The following is a 19,433-nucleotide window of genomic DNA, read 5'->3' on the forward strand; positions in this document are numbered from 1 at the left end:
ACACATTATGTTCTTTATATGTTACATAGGCTACAACCAACCATTCTGCGTAACTACACTAAATACTTGGCACTAACTAATTGATTAACATAAATTAACTAATTGTATGTTGAATTATTCAAGTCTGTTTATTAAGATCTTTATTTTTTAATTCTCATAGGTTTTATTAGGTTCTGCTCCATACATTTGTTCCTCCAGAGAGCCATCATAAAATATATTTCTGTGACAAATTAAAATAAAGTGAGTAAACATCATGATGGCATGTTTTATTCTTGGTGAAAAATGTGATGGTTAAATGAATCCTGGGAGCTTAGTGTAAACCCAAGAGCAGACTCACTTATCCGCAGGCTGTCACGGGAAATGCAGTGTGCTTCTTTTCATCCAAACGCATCACACCGCCAGTGTTTTTCCTCTATGGGCGTTCTTATCTCTCATCACATCATCGGCGGAAGGGGGGGCACTCAGACTGGCCAATGGAGGCGCACTGCCAGCTTCCCCACGTGTTTACGCTCCTCCCCCCTTTACTTCCTCCTAACGGTGCTGGTTGCCACGGTGACGGCGGATCCAGGCCGGTGGTTGGTGGAGCCGGCGTGACGTCAGCACGGTGTCGGGAATCCCTCTCCCTGAAGGGCTGCGGAGCTGCGCTCATTCGCTGCTGAGAGGAGCGGCACGCACATCATCCACGTGAGGACTCAACTGGACCATGGCTAGTGTTTTTGTTCCTGATCGTCTCCGCAGAAGATGTGTACGTCCTCTCTAACCATACGGCTTTGGGTTTGAAGCCGAAAGCCACTGAAATGTCTCATGTTTATCTTCTTCTTTATGTGCTGTTCACCAACAAAAGCTCTGCTGCTAAGGTGACCCGGACAAGGCCGACTGAATGTAAGTGACTGTTACGAAACAATTACTTAGCTTTATGAGGAGTTATGGCTAACGTTAATCATCGGTCAAACTGAGTTGTTTGTGAGAGGTAGGGGCCTTATCTGTGCCGTTATATGACCTCACCAAACACTAGTAATAGCTTAGGTTCTCTAACGTTACACAAATAGGCCTATGACAATTTATTTATTATTTCGTCCGTTAGGTTTACTTGTCGCCTATTAAAATACTTTGAATAACCTATGTAGTGTTAATCTTCCTCTTATAACTCTGGTCATCTGTTATCTGGGCACAGTTACCTAAAGTAACAGTATGATTTGACATTTACTTGTGTTTACTTACTCCTTCTTCTGTAAACGTCTCTGTATCTTTATAATCAGTTAATGCTTCAACCAAAAATCTGTATGAGTTTCATTTCATATTTTACTTCTCAGTAATAAAGATCATGTTATATTGTATTACAATTCAACCTCTGCCTTTAAACTTTTTTCATCAAGGGCCACATATCAAAACACAGATGAAGTGGTGGGCCGATAATGGCCATAGACTGGTGCACTGAGCCACCAGATCTTTATTCATGCTCTGATTTGGAAAAGGGTACACTAAATATTCAATATTAACTATATTAAGGTCAGTTTTCAATATGTTGCAGTTTAGGCCAATCGACCTAGATGCCTGATAGCCAAGAAACAATTGTCAGCATTTGCCCTCCCGGCCATACTTTGGACATGCCTGAGCTGGCAAATACCACACAGTCTGAGGTTAAATCCGTCTCAGAAACCCTTGCAGTCGTATGACAAACTTCACGTGATAGTTTTCCCATAGGCTGCAGAAGTGACCACAAACTGCACATCAGGGAGTTTCTCAACCTCACACTTTGGTTTGCATCACATTTTTGCACAGTCTTCTTTTTGATCTGGTGTAACCTTTCATGAGCTGTGTTATCTGAGTCTGCCTCCTGGGTCTGTGCTATAGCTCCTCACTGAGTGACCACATTCTGGGACAGTTACGGTACTTTGCTGACCTTGGAGTTCACACCATACAAGGATCAGTCCTGTGTGTGGATGTACAGGCTCAGATGTCTGAGCTGTTGTCGTAACTCGTCAGGACACCTTTAAATAGATAAGCAGTGTTCCACTACAGGAGAACATCACTCTGACAAAGGTGAGCTCAGGTCTGAGCTCAAAAAGGTGATCCAACAAAATTGCATACTGCATCTCATAGGTCATGTGAAAACATGAAGATAGGGCCAACGATAAGTCATTTCCCAATGGGAATCAATCTGACTTCTATTGAAGAAGATAATGAATATAATTATATATCAGCTTGTTTTTCCAGGTGTGCAAACTTTTATTCAACAGCCAAATACACTTACAAGAAAGAATGCTAAGAATGCTATATAGGCCTTTGACACAGCAATTAAATGAATTTGCTTTTTTAATTTAATTTGCAGAGGGTCTGCCATGTTTCCTGATGCTTTGGAAGCTGCAGGGCAGGCGGAGGGCCTGGCCCTGTCCTCTCTACACCCTCCGCTGGAGTCTGAAGAGGAGGACATAGAGACATTGGCAGAAAGAGGGCCAAAGAGGAGAGGGCGCTACCGTCACAGCCTACAGCTTCTGAAGCCTTTCAGGATAACACACAAGTAAAGACCTATGTATACTTACTTTTTTTGATGTACTTTTATTTTATTAAGCCTTCTGTAACAAATACCTCTCCAGCTAGAGTTGGGTGAATATTTAGATTTGTTGAGTGAATATTTAGATTTCTGTAGATTTTTTTTCTAGTTTTCTTTTTCTGATTTATCATCTAAAAGATTTTTTTACTACGTGTGGTTCCTTGTTATTTACATTTAAGCAAAACTCCACCAATAGCATGTTAATACATTACTCTCTAGAGAAAAGCTGAGAAGGCCCACGGACCTGCTACTTCTTCTCACTTGGCACAATAGTATAAGATTTGATAAACTGCCATGGAGCCTTTTTCTCATGGCTCTTTCATATTTTGGAAAGGTCATGCAAATGTTTGTTCAAACATTGCACGAAAGATCCAACTTACAAAACAAACAGCTGCTCTGGTGTCAGCTCCCCATGTATACTCAACATGACACCTGTGTGAGCCTCTCACCTATTTTCATGTCTTGGTCTATTCTAGGCACCAACACCCAGTTGACAATGCTGGTCTCTTCTCCTTCATGACTCTGCACTGGGTGTCTCCACTGGTCCTGAAGGCCTACAGGATGTCCAGCCTGTCTGTGGATGACGTGTGGGGTCTGTCTTGCCACGAAGCCTCTGAAATAAACAGTCAAAGGTGAGGTAGTACTGTGGCACGCCTGAGGTTTACCAGATCAAAGTGACTGTTCTGGTAAGATGGTGCCACACAGTATTCCCAGTAAACACACGTCTGGCTGAGACGTGACATGAAAAGGGGCCCATTTGGAGCAAAGGTGTGACCCAAGGTAGAATACAACAGATTTTTATAGTTGAGAAATCTTTTTAAGTAATTGGATTTTTAGGTTTTATTCTAGGATTTATTGGACAGAAGAGGGGAGGGAAAAGGGAGAACAGTGGGGAGAGACATTCAGCAAACTACCGGAGTCAGGAATTGACTCCACAACACTTTTTTGATAAACTAAAGTAAATATGACAGTGGATTATGATTAGTCATTGTGAGTATGTTGTATTCTGTCTGTTTTCTGAATTGCTCCATTGTATATACAATACTTTCATACACTGGTGGTTAGTTGGATTAGTTGGATTATTTACACAGCGAGGTTAAATGTGCTGCTTAAAATGTTTGCTTTGTTGCCTCTTAATGCTCTGTTGTTTCTTCACCAAGAACCATTAGGGAACTTTAGAAAGCTGATTTCCCTTTGTTACCTTTCACATTTGTGGGAAAATAATAGAAAAGGCAACATGAAAAAAATCATTGCATAATAGGTATTAATATGTAGGTATTTAATGTGTAATATATAATATGATATGTACTAAGAATTAATATGTAAACTGTATGGTGGAATTATGGTGCTGATAAGACTAAGTGCTGCTCTTTTTGTATTCACTTTGTGTCCATTTGTTTTGTGCAAAGCTTGAACATGTGGTATCTTTTACCATGCAGGAGCGATGCTGCAGAGACGAGATGGGAGTTACTAAGAATAGTGGGGATTATAGATTACATTACTAGTAAGTGCCAGGGTGGTTATGTCATTACCCTGTGTACTGTCTCCCTCTCACACTCATTAGCTGTCATTGACAGGACCCAATGGGTGTCGATACCCTGCTCTGTTTAAAGGCTGTGGAACGGGGCCCAGAGGTTGCTTCTTTGTGCTCTGTGTAAAAAGGCAGTGCAAATGCAAACATGAGAGGAAAGACTATTGCAGTGACACTGGTGGCCAATAGTTTGGATGAGAGCTACTGAAGTGCATTAGTAAAGAGGACTTTAGTTGGTGTCTACTTAGTGAGAACAGTTATGCAATGCTGATGCAACGCATAGACGATGGAAAAACCAAAGTGTGTTGCACCCTGGGAGAGTTGACACTTGATGGTGCTCATTGAGGTGCAAACTTTGAATGCAATGTCCTGGGCAGCACACACAATATCCCCTGCCATCTGGCCAACTTAAGCTTTTAGTTTACTTCAAAGAGGTTCATTTCGGTCTTCCAATATTATTTATAAATAAAAATTATTTTTAACTTTTAACTTATTCAGAAAGGTCACGTGACCCTTCTGAAGAAAAAGATGTAAGGCATCTGAAAGATGTCAAGGCATGTGTCAACAACACACTGGTCTGTTAAAAAGAACCTTTATGTGGAAAAGCTTTACTTTAGTTTTGTTGATGTTGTGGTTTTCTGTTTTTTGGTCTCTGGACCACATATCCTTGTTTTTTTAGAATTATTCATGAGTGGCACTCTGTAACTGAACAAAGATGGAACTTTACCATATGTGTTCAAATTTACAGATTTAACCATTTTTTGGCACACATTTATAACACATTTCAATTTTATTCTGGCATCTCATGCATTAAATTTAAACTGGTACACTCCCATTTCTCTGTGGTTGATATATCTGTCTGTATAAGTCAATAATGAGTGCAGTCGCCTTATGGAGTCACATTCTATGAGGCATTAATCTTTTAATTTTAATGTACTGCATATATTGTTTAGTTACTGTAAAGGCCAACTGAATTTCGTTTCTTCTTTTATGCTCTAGCTGTTAATGATTATTAATGTTTAGAAACAATTTTATGTTTATAGTAATTTTTATTTGTTTTCTTTTAAATACCCAATGTATAATCATCGTCTTTCATTTATGCACATTTTTGTAAACTTTGTAAATGTAAACTTTTTTGGTAATTTTTAAAATAAATGTTATTTCAGGCTTGAATCCTTGTGGCATGATGAACTCAAAAGAAAAGGGCGTGAGGGGGCATCCCTGACCAGAGTGTTCTGGCGGTTCTGCAGAACTCGTATGCTAGTGGCCATATTTTCCTTACTCCTAACGATGGTGGCGGGCTTTGCAGGACCTGTAAGTACTACTTTCATTATTATACAGAACTCATTTGGATTAAAACTCAAATGTGACACTGATATCACCTTTAAAACGTGTGTACTGTACAAAAGTTGGTTCTCTGCACCTTGTTTGTGGTTGCTTGTGATCTAATCAGTTTATGCCAAATCCCTGTTATAGGTACACTGCGTACCAACTATCACACTCCACTAATAGCATTATCTGGACTTAGCTGTCACACAATAATAACTTAGTCATGCCTTTCAATGAGCTTACCAGTTTCTGCTTTGCCATATTATAAATTTGCATAGTTGAGTTATTTATTCCTGGCCAAGATAAATTTAGGCTCTGAAAGTATGAAAGTTGAACTTTATATAAAGACACAATTCGTCTACTTCTGAAGTACTCCCTCTGTGCACCTTTTATCCTGGTTTTGTTGAGCCTTTATAGAGTTTTTTATATCCTATCTCTGCTTGCTCCCCGCAGGCTCTCCTGATCCGGGCTCTGCTGGAGTATTGCCAGAGCACAGAGAATGACATAACATTTGGCCTGTCCCTGGTGGCCGGGATCTTCCTCATGGAGCTTACCCGCTCCTGGTCTGTAGCTCTCATGTGGGCCGTCAACTACCGCACTGCAGCACGTCTCCGAGGGGCTGCCCTAACCTTTGCCTTTCAGAAGATCCTCACTCTGCGAAGCACAAAAGAGATCAGTCCTGGAGAGGTAGGAGTTTTAATTGCCCTGAGCTAGCCTTATTTATTTTTTTGAAGCCTTTGGTCAGGTTTCAAAGCCTACAAGTTTTATTTAATTCACACACTTGAGTAATCCTGTGGGCTGAGGTCAATCCGTTTTAGAGAATTTCATTGTCTGTTTCATTGCTGTACCCAAATACTTGAACCAAGAAGTGCAACACAAAAATGTATATGCCTTCATATGATTACTACAAAATATCTATCTGTTTATATTAGTAGCCATGATAATTTCAAATACTGTTAAATAGCCATTTCAGCGTTCTTAATTCCTGACTGTTAAAAATCCTGCTCTTTTCTCCTAAAAAGACATAAAATGGGCGCTTTAATATACATTAACAGAAAATGTGTCTGCCAGGCCATATACAAATGATTGCTCTAGATATAATTTTACGGTCACACTCTGTCTGTATCTGTAACATAGTTGACAGAAATCCCGACAAAGAAGTTATAAATATGTAAAACTGAAACCTCTCTCTTTCTCCCTCCATAGCTGATCAATATGTGCTCCAGTGATGGCCAAAGGCTATATGAAGCAGTGTCGGTGGGTTGCCTGCTGGCTGGAGGGCCTCTGGTGGGGCTTCTGGGTCTGTCCTATACTGCATACTTCCTAGGACCCACTGCTCTTTTGGGATCTGCCATATTCATCATTTTCTACCCAGCCATGGTACAATACAAATGCAACTACTGTAGATGTATTTTTTGTAGTAAACTACTGCATTTTCACATGTTAGTGAGCATTTTTTGGCATTCAAAGTAATTTAAAGTATTGGTTGCCCTCTGCACAGACCTGTAGAACAGCTAATATAATTGCGTTGGCTTTCAGTTCCTCTTAACTCCTTTGTTCTTGTCTGCACAGATGCTAGCATCAAGGCTAACAGCATACTTCCGAAGGAAGTGTGTGACAGTGACTGACCGCCGCGTAAGGCTGATGAACGAGATTTTAGGCTGCATGAAGTTCATCAAGATGTACTGTTGGGAAGATGCCTTTGCTCAAAATGTTCACAGTGAGTGGAACTGCAAAAGTTACATTTGCATGTTTACAGAGGACAGTGGAGGGCATCATAGCTAACTAACAGGAATTGCCAGAAGTGCTTTTGGTTTGGTGCTAGGACACAGTGACTATTTAAATAAGATTTGCATAATTGTGCCAAACAAAAATCTCCTGCCATAAAGATTCTGATATAGAGCAACTGGTCCATTTTAATCATAAAATCACTTATTTAACATTGTAAGTACTTCTAGGTGTAACACCTATTGATATACAATATGATTTCAGAGACAATACATAATTATGCAATGTGGAGGACTGGATGCAAAACATTGATATTTATTTTGGGAATGTCCTCATATTGTTCCAATTTAGAGGGAAATTCACAAATCATTAAAAACTGTGTTCTGTTTTGGCATACCATTTGTGACTTGAAACAGTGTATCTGGGTTTCCTGATGGGTAAAAATGTTTTTGAGTGCAGCTGCTAGGAAAGCTATAACTAGGATTAAACCACACATATCAACATCTATGATATTTATTAGATGGAGAGAATTACTTTTAGTATCAGATTGCAACAAGACAAATTTAAGAACAAATGGGAATGGTGGGCTGAATTTATCAAACTGTAAGTTTGTTTGACCTTTTATTTTAATTAATTTTTTACTTGCAATTAGTAGTGACTATTCATGTATATGTATCAAAGGCACACCCCACATGTTCTATCCTAAATTGTCTTTTTTTTCATGTCACTTAAAATATAAAAAATAAAGAATAAAAAAAAAATACAATGTGATTCCCCACAATAAAAGATTGATTAGCATAAATTCTCATAATTGTGTGAACTGATAAAAAGAGACATGAGATTAGACTTTTCCTCTCGCTTATAAAGGTGAGATAACCCAAAATCCATTTTCATTAGCTCTCAAAGACAGCCCCTCCCTTCCAATCACAGCCTGCTTTACTCTCTTGACTCAAGGTTAATTTGCCAGATGTTTGGTCCTCCTTACCTACTTTCCTCTGGAAACCCCCTTACCACTGCGACTGTTGTACTGATTACTAAAAGATGACCATTTCTTGTGTGCCTACCATGTGGTGGATAAGGATAATTTTCTCTTTGTCATTACACCTCAGATTAGCCAGGTGGGCATCATTTGCCCCCTGTCCCGTGATTACCTCTCATAATCAAAATTTATTGTTACTGAGCTTCATTGACAATTAGCTCTAACAATTACACCCTCATTCTCATTTCATTACACTAAATGATCTGTGCTGTTTCTAAGGGCATCTAACGTTGATGTTATATCTAAAAGAACAAGTAGCAAAGTAGCTAACATAATCACAGGGTAAAATACAGAAGAGAAGAGCTGTTCTAGTCTATGCATTCTCTGAACTCAACTGGTTAATGTTTTGCACAATGGTGCATAATAGAGATACAAATGGGAGAAGGGGAGGGGTTATTTTGGGTGCTTGACTTATCAGAATTCAGCAGCATCCGAAGTCCCTATATGGACATGAGGCCCATGTTTACTACAGTCCTATCTATTTCGGTCAGACGATCTAGTCTTGTGTGGTGTGTAATGAATGCTGATTTTCTCCTTATGTGCTTTACAGAGGTTAGGTCTGAGGAGAGGTCCATATTGGAGAGAGCTGGCATTGTCCAGAGTCTCACAGTAGGAGTGGCTCCCATTGTGGTGGTCATAGCCAGTGTATGCACTTTTACCCTTCACATGGCACTGGGCTACGATTTAACTGCAGCCGAGGTATTTAACATACTGTACTTTATATTAAAACAATACCATATTGTTACTTAAATCTATATAAAGAACCAAATTATTCACATTGAACTGGACACATTTCCATGTTTTAGGCCTTCACCGTGGTCGCTGTTTTTAACTCTATGACGTTTGCGTTGAAAGTCACTCCATTAGCTGTCAGAGCTTTATCAGAAGGCGCTGTCGCTGTGAAAAGATTTCAGGTAAGAAATGTGAACTTGTGTGTGTGTGTGTGTGTGTGTGTGTGAATGATTAGTTAGGGTCAGAGGGCAGATGCAGCTGTGGCTACAGAGTGAATGAAAAATTATTTTAATTCAAATGTAAAGTTTAAATATTCTGAGATACCACTTCCTGTGTTTTATACATCATATGAGGGTAAAGGTTATTTCTTAAAATGTAAAGTAATAGTTATTTTCACCAGAGAGGAGCGTTTGTTTACCAGCATTATATGTGTCTGAAGTAGGCCACAGTAAAGAAGGTTCACGTACACTCCTGTCTGATGAAAATAATTATTACGTAATCGCCATTATATGGGGTGCACAAAGAGATATACCCAGGTCACATTTTTGACGATTTCAGTTAGATGGTAAAAATCACATGTTCATAACAAATGTTTCTGTAGACTCCGCAAAAGTTGCATAAGCGAACATTTGTCTGTAATGTAGTAAATAAAAATGTATTTTGCCATTGCCATTAGAATTTCGACTATAGGTGGGAATATATTTTTCCCCATGCAACCAAAAGCCTGTTCAGATTTTGGACAAAAGGGTTGTGTCAAGTAGAGCATAAGGCTGGTAAAGAGCTCTTGGAACTCTGGATTGTCACACTTAGTAAGTAAACCAAAGATAGTAAACCAAACATTTTAGGGATGCTTACCACTTAATTAAGTAATTGCTTGAGTTAGTATTCACTACTGACAAACTGGCAAAATATACTCAGCTGTTAATTGAGTTGTTCCATGGTCCTTTTCTTTACTTTTAGTATTGTTTTGACTTATGTATCTCTATAACGCTTTGTTTGCTGACTAAAAACACCACAGACTCACCTCAATGTTAATGCCAAAGAACGCAATGCCTTGAAAATGCCATAGTGATTTTAATACTTCTTACTACTATATGACAGACTTGCTTTACCAAATTATATTGTGCATAATTATTTTGTATTTTGATGCGTTCCGTTACAGAGATTGTTCATGATGGAGGATCGGCAAGTCATACAAGTAAAAATGGATGACCCTAGCAATGCAGTAGAATTCCAAGGAGCTACGCTGGCATGGGAAAAGGCCAGCTCACCAGTGGTGAAACCTAACCCTCCGTCCAAGCAAACAAAGGGACGTGGCATGAGACGTGTACTGCGGCGCGAGAAGCTTAGCCTGTACATCTCCACAGAGGACAGTAAAGGGACCAAAGACAGCCCCAATGCTCAGAGCCTGCTCACGAACATGGAGCAGGAGAGCCCACAGAGCACTATATCCTCAACACAGAGCATACGGCCACCGCTTCACAAAACCTTACATCGTATTGACCTGCGCGTCAAGAAGGTAACAACTCCTGGATTTTTTTTGTGAGAGATTTTTTTAGAGATATGCTTGTCCTACTTTAATTGAGTGTTTTTTTCCTATTCTGTAGGGTTCACTGGTTGGAATTTGCGGGGGCGTTGGCAGCGGAAAGAGTTCCCTTCTCACTGCTCTACTGGGGCAGGTGACTAAACAATTTATCTAGGTTTTACTCATACACATGCTTTGAAAGCCCTCTAAGTGTTGTTGCATTTTTGTTAGATGACGCTTTTGGAGGGAAACGTAGCCGTAAGTGGTGGGTTTGCCTATGTGTCTCAGCAAGCGTGGATTCTAAACCACTCACTAAAAGAGAACATCTTGTTTGGGAATGAGTTTGAACCACACAGGTAAGTTAAACAATTTATTCTGATTAAGTAGGGAGAGAAATAACATAAATAAACATTTGGTTTTTCCAAAGATATAACTCTGTCCTTGAGGCCTGCTGCCTCCTCCCTGATTTGGCAGAACTACCATATGGAGATATGACAGAGGTAGAGCATCTTACAATTCTGTGCTTTATAATTATGTTTTTGCCAAAATACAAGTCATATGATGGTATGTTGATTGTTTTTAGATTGGAGAGAGAGGAGCTAACCTGAGCGGAGGGCAGCGTCAGAGAGTGAGCCTGGCTCGGGCCCTGTACAGTGACCGTTCCATTCTTCTCCTGGATGACCCTCTGAGTGCAGTGGATGCGTGTGTGGGTTCACATGTCTTTCATAAAGCCATTAGAGGAGCTGCCAAGGGCAAAACTGTGCTCTTTGTTACCCACCAGCTGCAGGTGAGTGTTTGGACTGTGTGTGTATTTCTTAAAGAAAAACAGTCTGACAAATATTCTAATGGAACCACATTTTAATTTGTAATCTTCAACATTTTCAGTATTTGCCCGATTGTGATGATATAATTCTCATGAATAATGGGCAGATTGTGGAGCATGGCACCCATGCACAGCTAATGGAGAAGGGCCGTGACTATGCCATACTATTCAACAGCATGCAACAGGAGGTAAGCCCAGAGGCACCAAATGCCACTGGCCAGAGTCAGGCATCTCTGGCTAGATTACACAATACATTGTACAGTACTGATGAATTATTCATGAGAATGTAGACCCAGTGGCTAGGAAATGCTAACACTACCAGGTCCTTCATTATTTATGTGTGCATTGATTTACTGTTGAGAACAACTAAAAACCCTGTCACCAATAAGGCTATTTAAATAACTCTCAGGGTCAGTGTTGAAGTGATTCACTGTGTATTATACCTGCAGAGTCATGTTTTAAGTACATTCTTTTGTTTCCTAGAATACTGTAAAAGCCAAATTGAAAATCAAAGGGCAAAAAACAGGTGCAGAAAAGCCACAAACCTGTCTGGATGTTATCAAGGTCAAACCAAAGAAAGGTGACTGCAAACAAGGTACAAACCATTTTTATGGACAATTTTGAAAGCAAATGCAATTGCGAATGCCTGTTTTGTATATTTGTTTTAGTACAATTGATGAAAGCTGAGGAGAAAGGGCGTGGTGGTGTTGCCTGGTCCGTGTATGGCTCCTACATAAAGGCAGCAGGTGGTCCACTGATCTTCATCATCAACATCCTCCTCTTCTTGTCCACCACCGGCAGCATAGCCTTTAGCAACTGGTGGCTGAGCTATTGGATCAGACAGGGCAGTGGGGTGAGTGGTGAGCCTTGTGATCTTTTTTTATGTGTATCCTGTTGTTTACCTCCCCCAAAAAAATTGCTTTCTGTGGTGGGTAGTACTCAATTTACTCAAATTGAGTATGTACAATTTACTCAATTACATTTACCCTACTTTTGAAAAAAAATGAACTTTACTTTTCAAGCAGCAATTTTAGTTCTACTTGAGTAACAGTTTTATTGAAGTAAAAGTAATAAATTATTTGAAAATATTTTGTTTCTTGCACTGTTTTGTCAAATGCGTTTTTTTCCCTCTCATTGTAGCAGTCTAACGTTTGAACCTACCTGATTTAGTTAATTGTTGAATATTTTTCTTCAAGTAGTTACTTTTACTTGAGTAGTAGTTTACCCAAATAGGTTTTTCAGTAATTTCTTGGACCATTACTTCGTACTTATACTTGAATAAGATTACAGGTACTTTGAATTTACGGTACTCTTGGTTAATGAGTACTATTTTTGGCTATACTACCTATCTCTCCTCTACAGTAAACTTGATTAAAAACACGCAGGCGGGCAAGAAACAGATGTTCCTCTAAGCAGGTGGTTGCTCTTTTTAAGGAACATAGCTGAGATTGCTAGCATGCATGGTCTTCCTGTTTATCAAGCATTTTTTTAATTTATTTTAATTTAATCCTCAAGTTTTTATGGCTTAGTAATTTGTTGCCCCATCTGCCCTCAGAACACGACATTAATCTTCACAAATGAAACTATGGCGAGCAACAGCATGAGCCTAAACCCTCACATCCAGTTTTATTCCAACATCTATATTATATCCATGGGCGCTGTGGTGACTCTGAAAACTATAAGAGGCCTGGTCTTTGTAAAGGTAAGTTGTGTGACAAAGTTATATCAGTGCTTCTTAATCTGTGCTACAGTCTGCTACATTATTGTTATGCAATTGCCAATGAGTGCCTTTATATCCTTATGATTAACAGCAGTATGCCAAGTGAACAATGTGAATAAAACCACTGAATTTTCTAATTGACATTTGAATTTATGGGTAAAGTGTAGAGCAGTATGTAGAGTAGAGGGTAATGTATGAAAATATGAATAATGTTGTAAATATTGTTTCGAATAAATGCAAAATTTGAATATCAAGTATATGGTTTATAATGAAAAATGCTGCATAAAGCACTAATTAAAAAATGAAAATGGAGAAAAAACCTATGTAATGTAAGTGCACTTTTGTTGGTTTTACAGGCCTTTCACAGGCCTTTGTCTGAAATTTAAACCTCTTTAATTTAAAGATGTAACATTTAATCTGCTTTTGAGCTAAAGGTCTTGAAGCTTGAGTAATGGATATGTGAGCTTGTTTTGGGCTCCCTCCTGAGGGGACACAACCCTTGCCTCAATGGGGGATAGAAAAGCACCTCTAGTGAGAGAAAAAGTTTTCGAGGTGGTACTTGCAAATAATGTGTGAAACACTGCTTTCATTTACTGTGTATGTCACTTGTTAATGAAAAGAGCCTGGAGAATATATTCATTAGTTCATATCACACAGCTTTACATGCTTTTAGCAACAGGTCAGGGCCTCCTGGGACGTTTGCCCTCTATTTCTAGCTAACCCATGGTGACACTGCATTCAAGAGGTACCCCGAGGTTCCCCATATTATGGTGCCATTTCAAAAAGATGATTTTTTTTCAGTCATGGCTAATCGTTTCTTACCTCTAGCTGTGAGCTGTTGGGGAGTGCTGCATATTCCATTAATAGAATTTATTTTTTCCTCTGCTGTCACACTGAATTTCAGTCAGTGTTTAAGTGCTGCATCCATAAAAAATCAAGCATGGCAAACATTCATTACTTTGTATTATTTATTAATCCTTATCCTTATTTACATTGTACTGGCACTTATTTATGATTTCTTCTATAGCAGGTGTGTCAAACATATTTTCACCGGGGGCCAAATTAGCAAAATAGCTGCCTTCAAAGGGCCGGATGTAAAATATATCTAACTACTTTTTTAACTTGTTAATTAACTGTTTCTGTATTTGCTACTTGTTCTAGTTACAAATATTGCATATGCATTTGCCTAGATGTAAAAATGTGGTTGTGTAACTGCTTATCTCCTGATAAAATTACATTTTAAGACCATCATACCTTTTAGTTTACCCTGTCGAGGGCCACATGAAATGATGTGGAGGGCCGCATTTGGCCCCCGGGCCTTGAGTTTGACATATGTGTTCTATAGTGTACTATTTCTTCTGTTTTTAATGTCATGTCGCTTTTCATGTTGAGGCTGATGTTGTTTATGCCTGACAGTGCACGGTGAAAGCAAGCTCCAAACTCCACGACAAGCTTTTTCGGCAGATCCTCCTCAGCCCCATGCACTTTTTCGATACAACGCCTCTAGGTCGTATCCTGACCCGCTTCTCCAGAGACATGGACGAAGGTGAGCTTTGATTCATCTTGAGCGTGTTCCCTTTAGAGAGAACTTAGTCTTTGAAGTAATTCTGTCTGACTTGGTATAGTGCTAAGGTACAGTGTGATTTGACATGGCACATTTAGCCATGTGATTTACTCTAGGTTCGACTGACAAGCTGATTTCCGCTTGTAGTCTAATAGCCCAAATCTATATGTATGGTGTACAGTAGTTATACAAACTATATAATATGTTTTAATTATAATGTATTGTATGCTATTATTTAAAATGGTGAGTCTAGTATGGTCCATATGTCTTACAGTGGATGTGCGCTTGGCAATGCAAACTGAAATGGTGCTACAGAACCTGACATTAGTGCTGTTTTGCGTGGGAATGGTGGGGATAGTCTTTCCCTGGTTCCTGATCTCCATCCTGCCCCTGGGAGCCTTCCTCTGGATTGTGAACCGTGTTTGCAGGTCAGTTTCTCAAGATTTGGATTTTGGAGATGACTGCAACTTTTATTATCTATAAAATTCTATTTAGAAACAAAGTAAATATATATGTGATTATCGGTCTTTTGTAACCCTATAATTGAATTAATGGCTCTGCTCTAAATTATGTTAGGACATTATGACATAGGTGTTTTGTGTGCTTAAGTCATTATTTATGCAAGAATGCAAGAAAAAAATTGTGTAATCAAAATGATCCACAAAGGGAGAAAGAACACAGGTGTCTGGGGAAATAGCTAGACTATTGCTCTATTTTATTACACTGATCAAGTAGGCTCTCATTGTGTAATTTGCTCTGCTATAAAATAAAAATATTCCAAATTAAATAAATAAAGTTGTAGGGTATTGTAGATATCATAACAGATATATAATAGATTGTTCACTATTTTAAAGCAGCTTGTATTTACATCCCGAATTAAAAATGCCCCGGACATAAACATGTCACACTCAAATACCATTTGCAGATTTTGGCATCTAAATGTAGAAATGTTCAAACCACATCTTGGCCCAAACACTCTCCAACCTCACACTATCTTGTTAAAGACCACTGAGTACCCATCTGTCTGGGTGTGTTCATAATATTGCACATACATAAGTGTCAAATGAAACCTCATATAATAACTCTTTTGTAATGCCTTTCCACCTACACAAATTTGTATTCAGTCAAAATTAAAATTATGTTTTTATTATTTTCAGAGTCCTAATTCGTGAGCTTAAGCGCTTAGAAAACATCAGCCAGTCTCCATTCACATCTCACATAACCAGCAGTCTACAGGGACTGTCTACTATCCATGCCTATGGAAGAGGACAAGACTTTCTTCAGAGGTGGGTTCATTTTTTTCCCTAAAGGCACTGATACATATTCTCACAATATATTTTACAATATAGTTTTACAGTTCACCTCAAGGGCAGCGAAAAGACCAACCCTCAGTCTAGCAAATCACAGTGGGAGTGAGAGGCTATAGTTTTGTTTGCTTATTTCTCTGGGGAAAAATATTTTTTTTTCTTTTCAGATATCAAGAATTATTGGATACCAACCAGGCCTCCAACTACCTCTTCAGCTGTGCAATGCGATGGCTAGCTGTGCGCCTGGACTTGATCAGCATCTTTCTCATCTCTAGTGTAGCGCTTCTCATTGTTCTCATGCGAAACCAAATACCTCCAGCCTACGCAGGACTCGCCATGTCTTATGCTGTGCAGGTCTTTAAGCAAATAACTTAAGGTTGGGCATAAAATCTAGAGTGGGTTTAACATAGTTCCCTTTGGCTTTCAGTTAACAGGCTTGTTCCAGTTTACCGTGAGATTGGTTACTGAGACTGAAGCTCGGTTTACATCCGTTGAGAGGATCAACCATTACATAAAGGTAATGGAAGTGTGGAAGGATAATAGAATGAAATAATGATTATAATATAATACGTTTATTTATTTAGATTTAATAATGCAGAAAATTTAAATGTCTGTTAGTATATAGGGATTTTTCTTGGAGTATGTATTAGAAGCAAGTATTTTTGCTAACAATTGCTTATTTCCTTAGTGTTTGGACAGTGAAGCTCCCAGACAGAGTCCAGAGCAGAGTGCTCCTGCCCCCTCCTGGCCACAACATGGAAAAATCACCTTCCAGAATGTGGAGATGAGTTATAGGCATGACCTGCCTCTGGTGCTGAAGAGTGTGTCTTTCAACATTCTACCACAAGAGACGATTGGTATAGTGGGTCGCACAGGATCAGGTATAGCCCCCCCCTCCCCCCTTTGGCTCTGATCTGCAGTATAGAATGTAGTTAATGCTTTACTTTTGCTTCTACAGGAAAGTCCTCCCTGGGCGTCGCTCTATTCAGGCTTGTGGAGCTGACAGGAGGCTCCATCATCATAGATGGAATCAATATAGCTCAGGTTGGACTGGATGACCTCAGGAGCAAACTCGCCATCATTCCTCAGGAGCCTGTTCTCTTTATTGGCACAGTCAGGTAATCTCAGTTTTTAAATGTAGGCAATGACTGACATCTGCAATGAAAAAAACACTGAATGGCAGTTACTTTCATCAACCCACACACTTTTTTGTTTATCAGGTCTAACTTGGACCCGTGGGATCAGTACTCTGATTCTGAAATATGGGAGGCACTTGAGCAGACACATATCAAAGAAATGGTGGGTGACACTTGCTGCATTATAGAGAATATCCTACATTTTGGTAAGAATCTAATTTAGTTTTCTCCGTCCAAAGGTGAATCAGTTGCCTCATTCCCTCCTCTCAGAGGTAACAGAAAATGGAGAGAACTTCTCAGTTGGAGAACGGCAGCTGCTCTGTGTTGCTAGGGCCCTGCTGCGCAACAGCAAGGTACTCATTATCACTCAGTGACAATTAGGTATCATCATATTTGTATTCAATCCAGTAGCAAACCCTATTGAATTAATTATAATAATTATTTATTTTAAGTTATACTAATTATGAGACACCCAGGAATAGTTAAACTAACTTGTTGATGATAAATTATTTATTTTTACTTTTGGTGGTATTCTCCATGTTTACAGATTCTTATTTTGGATGAGGCAACGGCAGCTATTGACACAGAAACCGATCGTCTCATTCAGGAGACTATTCGCTCGGCGTCTGGGAGTTGCACCACTCTTATCATTGCCCATCGTCTGAACACGGTCATGAACTGCAGCAGGGTCATGGTACTGGATAATGGCCAGGTAATGCAATGCATCATCAACACTATCAAGATAAATGTTTTATGAAAACGTATTTGAAAGGTCCCATATGCTACCCTTACTTGTTTGAGATTTGTTGTGGTCCCACTATTACTAGCATAGGACTTCTCAAAGCAAGGAGGGACAGAATACTTGCTTAGTTGAAACATATTTATTAATAGCATTTGGAATGCCAGTGTCCATTTAAGGAACCCAAATATATACATATATAACATGCAACTTTAAAACATTTTAAATTATCTCAGTAACTCAATATTAACATATTGCTCACATTCAGTAATTGTTTGTTCTTTTTTTATAGATTGTGGAGTTTGACAAACCTGCTTTCTTGCTGGCAGATGAAAACTCAAGATTTAGAGCCATGATCGAGGCAGCAGAAAATCAAAGCAGCTAGTCCTGTATGTGGTAGAATAAAAAACCTTTAAAAATGATGTTGCACAAAGTCACTACTGATCCTGTCCTCTTATCGTGAGTACATTGCTCTCCCAAGACATGACATGAAGTACAGCATGAAGTACAACATGAAGTACAACATGAAGTACAACATGAAGTACAACATGAAGTACAACATGAAGTACAATATGAAGTTTGAAAACCAAAGACAGATTCCATGTTAATGAAGCATCGAAGGCCAGATGGGTAGTAAAACTTAGCAATAACAATGCTTCTTTTTATCAAATAATAGATGGCAATGTATTTTGGCCCATCCTTTTGTTTTCCTCCAATAGACAATACAATACATACAATACATTGTATTTTATTTATATAAGAATGCTAAAATATAGTGCTGAAATTCACTGTGATGAAAGCTTAGTACAATCATTACCTTCATATTTTTTGTTGATCATATTAACAGGTCTATAGTAAAATATGAGATTATAGGTACGCTATACTACTGGATAATTCAGTATCATTTATTTAAGATTTGAGTGAAACATTGCTAAATGCAGTGTATTTCATTCATCACTGTGTTGATGTGTATAATATCTATTTTTGGTTCACAATTAACATTGTATTTTGCACGTTATATGTGTCTAAAAATTCCAGGTCATGTAATGGAAATAGCCATACATATATTTTATACATGTAGTGCACCATTTGTCTACTTCTCTACTGTCAAATCCAAATGCTGATGTTTAAATTATGCACATGTGGGTATCAATACAAATATTGAGGTACTTAACCTTTTGTGACAAGGGTAAAGAATGGAGGGTGATGTCTTCAAATGTTGTCTGCCTTTATAATCAAGCATATGCTTAATAATGCAGTGCAATATTTTTATTGTATTGATGATTACTATGGCCTTTGACATGTATACTTGTTTACTCGTGATGTTTTTAAAGGCTTCATTTTTAAAGTCTTGTTTTCAATAAAATATTTTTTTATACATGTTGGCTCTCGTTTATTTAACTTGAAATTGATATATACAGTAAAAACATAATCTCAAAGTAATGTAACCAATAAAAAAACACTGTTATTTTTTACTGCCATCTTCAGGCATAGAATGGAAATACAATCAGCATTCTCTTCTACAGTGACTGCCCACACAAGCACATCAGTCTGCACAAAACACAAAAACACGCAGATAATCCAGGTAATTTGTCTGATCGATGCATATACGCTGCAAGCGTCACTGCACACTTGAGACTGCAAAAACTATGCTACAAATCAAACGGATTCATGAAAAAATGAAAGTCTTCTGCAAGAAACATTTA

At 38.7% G+C, this 19,433-nt stretch overlaps 1 protein-coding gene across 1 annotated transcript; it reads left to right on the top strand.

Moving 5' to 3' along the window:
* The first annotated feature begins 651 nt into the window (after positions 1–651).
* On the top strand, positions 652–19,101 carry wu:fb13g09 (ATP-binding cassette sub-family C member 5). Its single transcript, XM_033973640.2, has 29 exons — positions 652–882; positions 2,333–2,521; positions 3,031–3,186; positions 5,252–5,399; positions 5,868–6,101; positions 6,621–6,794; positions 6,987–7,134; positions 8,732–8,880; positions 8,988–9,095; positions 10,076–10,432; positions 10,521–10,592; positions 10,670–10,794; positions 10,866–10,938; positions 11,022–11,225; positions 11,324–11,449; positions 11,745–11,856; positions 11,930–12,114; positions 12,817–12,963; positions 14,398–14,527; positions 14,820–14,973; positions 15,703–15,831; positions 16,020–16,206; positions 16,280–16,369; positions 16,541–16,733; positions 16,811–16,970; positions 17,073–17,151; positions 17,228–17,341; positions 17,536–17,700; positions 18,020–19,101. The coding sequence occupies exons 2-29, from the start codon at positions 2,343–2,345 to the stop codon at positions 18,110–18,112; spliced, it is 4,191 nt and encodes a 1,396-aa protein (XP_033829531.1). The 5' UTR covers positions 652–882; positions 2,333–2,342; the 3' UTR covers positions 18,113–19,101.
* Positions 19,102–19,433: the final 332 nt, after the last annotated feature.

Source organism: Periophthalmus magnuspinnatus, chromosome 10, assembly GCF_009829125.3.
Source record: "Periophthalmus magnuspinnatus isolate fPerMag1 chromosome 10, fPerMag1.2.pri, whole genome shotgun sequence".
Lineage (NCBI taxonomy): Eukaryota > Metazoa > Chordata > Actinopteri > Gobiiformes > Gobiidae > Periophthalmus > Periophthalmus magnuspinnatus.

Coding starts and splice junctions, on each gene's coding strand:
- wu:fb13g09 (XM_033973640.2), top strand. CDS start 2,343: ATGTTTCCTGATGCTTTGGAAGCTGCAGGGCAGGCGGAGGGCCTGGCC. Junction 9,096..10,075: donor TCGCTGTGAAAAGATTTCAG/GTAAGAAATGTG, acceptor GTTCCGTTACAG/AGATTGTTCATGATGGAGGA. Junction 16,370..16,540: donor GGATCAACCATTACATAAAG/GTAATGGAAGTG, acceptor TTATTTCCTTAG/TGTTTGGACAGTGAAGCTCC.